The sequence below is a fragment of the Crassostrea angulata genome, chromosome 2, assembly GCF_025612915.1.
Source record: "Crassostrea angulata isolate pt1a10 chromosome 2, ASM2561291v2, whole genome shotgun sequence".
In the NCBI taxonomy this organism is placed as follows: domain Eukaryota; kingdom Metazoa; phylum Mollusca; class Bivalvia; order Ostreida; family Ostreidae; genus Magallana; species Magallana angulata.
The window spans coordinates 54,654,357-54,660,356 of NC_069112.1; the positions used below are offsets into that span (position 1 = coordinate 54,654,357).

Consider the following 6,000-nt stretch of genomic DNA (forward strand, 5'->3'; position numbering starts at 1 on the left):
ACTAGCTGAAGTTAGACCAGACATTTAAATTCACTTTGTGATCTTATGTTCGTTGCTACACAGCGAAGTGTAAATAACTTAACTCCCCATGTCATATCGGAGAGGTATGTATGTGTACAAATTAGGTAAAACGTCTTTTTTTAGCGAACACCATGTAGTGTTATTAGCCTTTTGTTTTAAATAAGATTAATCTTATTCTCAAAGCAGTATTTATTATGTCCATTATCAAATAAACATGTATGGAGTACTTTGTATTTACCTCGTACTTGGATTATTTTCCATATTATCAACAATAATGTCTGACTAACAACTGAACTCAACAACTAAATGTAAATGCGTCATCGTCCGTAACTGCAACTGTTTCGGATGTCTTACCATGGACGTTATTTATTCATTTATGTTCAGGTTTGCTATGCGTATATTATGAAGCCTTCAAATGGGACACTACAAAAAAAAGGTCCACGAATTGACTCCCTTACATATAAATGGAATATCTCTGGGTTTTTTATTGATTTGTAAGAAAAAGCGTAAACATATTGTTGCGTTTGCTTGAATTCATTTGGACATCTCTTTTTATTTGCATTTTATTGTCAATCGAATTTATCTAAATTCTAATAAAATGCCTTCAAGAACAATATGTATGTGCGCTGGCAGAATGAGGTCAGACAATATCTAATAAAACGTTTTGTTATACTTTCATGTTAAATACTGAAATCGCGTCGGGTGACAACGGTTTTCTCGGGGTGTTAATTTTAACTGTTCCCTCCCAAACAGGCACTATTTATAAAGTGTCGCATTAAGTTAACTTTTTGTGTACTGACATCATATTCATCAATAAATTGTGTTTTATTCTACAGAAAAACAACTCAGTGGCAACACAAAATTAATAAAAAAACATTATATTCTTTACTTGAAATTTACAAAACCACATCTCATTATAATATCCATTTAATTCATCTTGGTTAAATATACCATTGAAATAACAGAATCGATAAAAGATAACGTCATACATATAAGGGCACAGTTATTTTCCTATTCTGAATCCAACAACAATGTAACTAAATAAAATACAATTGCATTAGCAGAAATTTTCGATGTGCAGTATGGACATGGTCTTCATTTAAAATTCAAATTATACTGTGTTTTAGTATGTGTCACAATTTTCAAAAAGAAAAGCATTTATGAAATATATGGTGAATTTGTAAACTTAATTTAAGTGCATAAACTCAGAGGAAAAATGATAACGAAAAACAATTTTTTATATTTTTCTAGAATATGTTTTGGTAACTGATATATGTGCCCAACCATGGACCCTCGTCGCAGTGGTCAGGATGTGTTACGGTGTGATCTCTGTGAGAACCCTGGTCCCTCTATGTACTGTGATGTTTGTCACATAAATCTATGTAAAGCATGCGTGGGTGAACATCTCTCTGATGAGTTGATAGAACACCGGGTGGTGCCATTTAGAAAGCGAGGATCCACTCTTACTTGTACAAATCATTCCCCGAAAATTTGTGAACTTTACTGTGAAACATGCGATGGTCCGATGTGTTCACTTTGTGTTACGTCTGGTGAACATGAACAACACAAGAAAATTGACATTTTAAAATGTTTCGAAAACAAGAAAGCGGAAATTAAAGACGATTTACAAGAGTTAGAGAATAAAATCTATCTTACATACCAACAGTTGGCATCTAAGATCCCAGTTCAAAAAGACAAAATGAAAGAAAACATCCAAAAGTTAAAATCAGCTATCAACGAACAGGGTGAACTTTGGCACAGAGGAATAGATATGTTTATAGAAAAACTTAGATGGCGACTTGACAAAAATGAAAGTAATGTTTTTTCTGCCTTGAATAGACAGAAAGATGAATACACCATCAGAATTTCTGATATCAAACAAAGCATAGAAGATTTGAAAAAACTATATGATTCTAACGATGTAAGTGTTGTCTCCTTATACAAATCCAAAAATGATAGATTTAGAAGATTGCCAGCTCAGCCAGTGGTGACACTGCCTGAATTTTTTCCTCATGATGTCAACAAAATAAGAATACTAGTAAAAGAAAATTTTGGCTTGCTGTCACCGCTTTCCATCAATACTGAAGAACAAGGGTACATATTGAAATCTCCAGGTACAACGTCTTTTCCCTTAGTTAAAACACTTATTGATGTACCAAGAATCATTGCAAATACCTACATTCAGTGCTTAAATTCTAATAGTTTACACTGTGTATGTAGTGCAAATAATGAAGAATTCTGGACTTGTCATCGTGATAATAGGATAAGGCTCTACAATTTCCATGGAGAACTAGTGAAGTCATTTCAAACCAAGACGGGAAACATACCTGTTGACATAGCAGTGACAAAAAGCGGAGATTTAGTTTATACTGATTTAAAAAATCTCAGTGTGAACATAGTAAAGAATACAGAAATATTTGAAGTCGTTATACTAAAAGAATGGAGACCTTTTTATGTCTGTTGTTCCTCTTCGGGTGATATCTTGGTTGTTATGGACAATTTGAATGGATATGATTCAAAAGTTGTTCGTTATTCTGGCTCAACCGAAAAACAAAGTATACAGTTTGATGGCAAAGGTCAGCGTCTGTATTCAAATCTTGGTGAATGTCCATGTTCATGTTCTAAAAACATCGTTGAAATATGAACTTAGACATTTGTGTGGCTGACGGCCACAACAATGCAATCACTGTTGTCAACTGTGCCGGTGAACTCAGGTTTCGGTACACGGGAATTTTTAATCCTATCGGCATCGCTACAGACAGCCAGGGGCGGATCCTGGCAGTTGAAACCCCTGAGAATCGTATCCACATCCTAGATCAGGACGGACAGTTTCTCCGCTACATCGACAACTGTGGCTTAGTGGCTCCGTGGGGTTTAAGTGTGGACAATGACGATAAACTCATAGTGTTGAGGAGAGATAAACTCATAGTGTTAAGGAGAGACAGTGGTAATGTGAAGAAGATTCAATACTGTCAGTGAATAAGTTTATTTGTTTTAAGCACTGTGTGTTCTCTACAGTCGCTGGTACATTACAGAATTTCTTAGTAAAATACATTTTTTTGACAAACCATTATAAGCTTCTTATTTCTTCTATGTATATGATATATATTGATTGCATTCACTTAAGTGTTCCATCTAATGTTGCTGCTGCTTGATAAAAAATATTTGATAAAACAAAACGAGAAAAGACATGTGGACTTAATAATATTTTGAAAGTTTTATTCGTTGTAAAAACCTTCTTTAAACATTACAATTAGTAGTATTGTGTTATTTAAAATTCATCACATATCATTATATCTGGTAATGCTTATTTTTGCAATTGTACTTTCAAAAATTTCTTTTACATTTGTTTAAACTTTTAATGAAATTTATTTTGAAATAATGTCCACATATAACATTGAATATCACCACAATAAAAAAAAATGTAAGACATATAGTTAAATTGAATTTATAACCAAAGTTATACAATTCAATTGAATAAATCTTTTGAAATAAACTTTTAACTCAAACAAAAATGAAGACCCTCTCTCTCTCTCTCTCTCTCTCTCTCTCTCTCTCTCTCATTTTCTTTTAGTCCACAGGTGCGGCATTCGATGCAATTAACACAATTTTGAACAATAATGTATTTGATTAAATGTATGTATGAATACTACGTACATTTATCTAAGTGCAAAAATATGACAATACTAGCATCACAATAAATGACTGAAAGAAAGCTATTTTACTTGTATGAACCTATTTATCATTCATTAAGAAATATAACCATAGCATGTTCTTAAAACACATATATTTTGTTATATAAATAATACTTTATGGATGTGTTAAGGGCATACATTGAATAAGAATCTTTTGTTTTGATATTCTTGTACTCCATGCACATGTACAGTTGGACTTCGGCAATTTAGATTTAAGAAAAAGGTGTTTATTTTCTTCTATGGATTGACGATTTAAAAAATATAATGAATCATTCAAAGGGGCATGGTCACGATTTTGGTCAAAAATGATTTCTCCAATTTTGATGTTTACAATGCTTCGGTAAGGCATATTTAATATGCAACCAAATTTGAATGTCACTTGTTGAGTTATAAGCGAGTTACAGAGCTTACAATTCTTTGCTATGTAAACAAAGCCTTTGTTTACATTTTGAATGTTGAAGTGAAAATTACAGTTTTAGACCAAAACTAATGTATTAAACGTTAGGAACTGTTTTTATGCTTGAAATGAATAAGAAGATAGACAAATCGGTTTGAAAAAGATTTTGACTGGTATATTTAACATATGTAAACAAAAACAGGGCACGAGCCTTGTTTACATTACAAAGAGTTGTAAGTCCTGTGTCTTACTTATAACTCTACGATTGACTCTCAAAATTCATTTTATCATTAGAATTGCATTCCTAAAGCATTGTAAATAATAAAAACAGAAAAATAAAATTTGACCAAAATCGTGACCATGTCCCTTTAATGAATATGAAAGTTGTGTGTTTTATGATTATCTCTAGGAAATGATATGAATTTATTATAACTAAATTAAAAAAAATTAAAGAAACATACTTCATGCATTTTCTTGTAATTTAAAAACACTTTAGCTCTATATTCTACGAAGAAATGACTTTGTTCATAAATATCCGTACCATCATCCAGGGGCAGATTCAGTCGGTAGACTAGGAATGACCTATTCTTTTGCATATTAACTTTGAATTAATCTCTCAATTTAATGCTTTAACTAGACCACTTAAAACTGGAAAATAAAGACCACTTCGAACACTCCATTCATTAAGATTTTCTAATACCTTTAATGTAAGTACCAGCAAATATGTACTGTATTGAGTGTTACATCGTAACAACTACTCTCATTTAACTATAAAAATTATCAAAAATATCGTACAATGCTGAACAGTTGTATGTATTTGCGACCACATTTTTACTTTTATATATTGATATTCTTGGTCTAATATTCAGTTTTCTCTGTATTCAATTTAATCAATATCAACTAGCATAAACCATTTATACAAACATCAATATACTTTGTTCAATTGATTCATGCACATAAACTTTTAATAGGTTAAAGTTCGACCAGACATTTAAATTCACCTTCTGATCTAACAATGGTAGCTAAACAACGCAATGTGAATAACTGAACGAGCCATGTCATATCGCAGAGGTATGTATGTATACAGGGTAGATAAATCAATTGTTTTTAGTGAATATCATTTGGTATTTGTAATCTTTTTTTCTAAATAAGATTATTTTTGTCCTCTATCATTTATATCTTGTGTCCAAAGTTAATGTTTGGAGTTCTTTGTTGAACCCTTGTACTTGGACCATATGTATTATACATGTACTCTACAATAATAATTGATCAACAACTGAACTCAAAAACTAAATGTAAATGCGTCGTCGTCCATAACCACTCCCCTTACAACTACTTAGGGTGCCTTAATATGGACGCTATTTATTCATTCATGCTCAGGTTTGCTAGGCGTACATTATGAAGCCTTCAAACGGTAGGATACCAAAAAAATCATTAATGGACTCTTTTAGATTTCAATGTAAATGTTTGTGATTTTTAATATTATTATTATTATTATCTAAAATCTCAAAAGTCATTCGCTGCGTATGCTTGAATCTGTTAGAACATCTCTATTAGTTGCATATTAAGGGGAATGTGCGGCCATTTTGTGCATTTGAGGATAATGTAAAATGTAAACATTTCTTGAACTGGCTTAAAAATCAAAGTACTGAAGTACTTATCGATAATTATTTATCTTAAAATCATCGATATGTTAATTTGCTTGGCAAGTAGTTTATAATCGGTATTTGAATTACGCACATTTTTATAATATGAATTCTCGGACTTTTCCGACAAGAATTTCGAGAAAATCTCTAATAAATCATGTCGTGTAATATTTAAAAATAGAATTGATTTTATCAAATTATGTATCGGTATTCGAAATATTTCAAAAATTGCATGAATCCA

At 31.6% G+C, this 6,000-nt stretch overlaps 1 protein-coding gene across 1 annotated transcript; it reads left to right on the forward strand.

The window, feature by feature from the left end:
- The first annotated feature begins 2,650 nt into the window (after window positions 1-2,650).
- On the forward strand, window positions 2,651-4,495 carry LOC128172957 (tripartite motif-containing protein 3-like). The gene has a single exon (XM_052838692.1). It carries the CDS (start codon window positions 2,662-2,664, stop codon window positions 2,998-3,000), a length of 339 nt encoding a protein of 112 aa, XP_052694652.1. The 5' UTR covers window positions 2,651-2,661; the 3' UTR covers window positions 3,001-4,495.
- The last annotated feature ends 1,505 nt before the right edge of the window (window positions 4,496-6,000 follow it).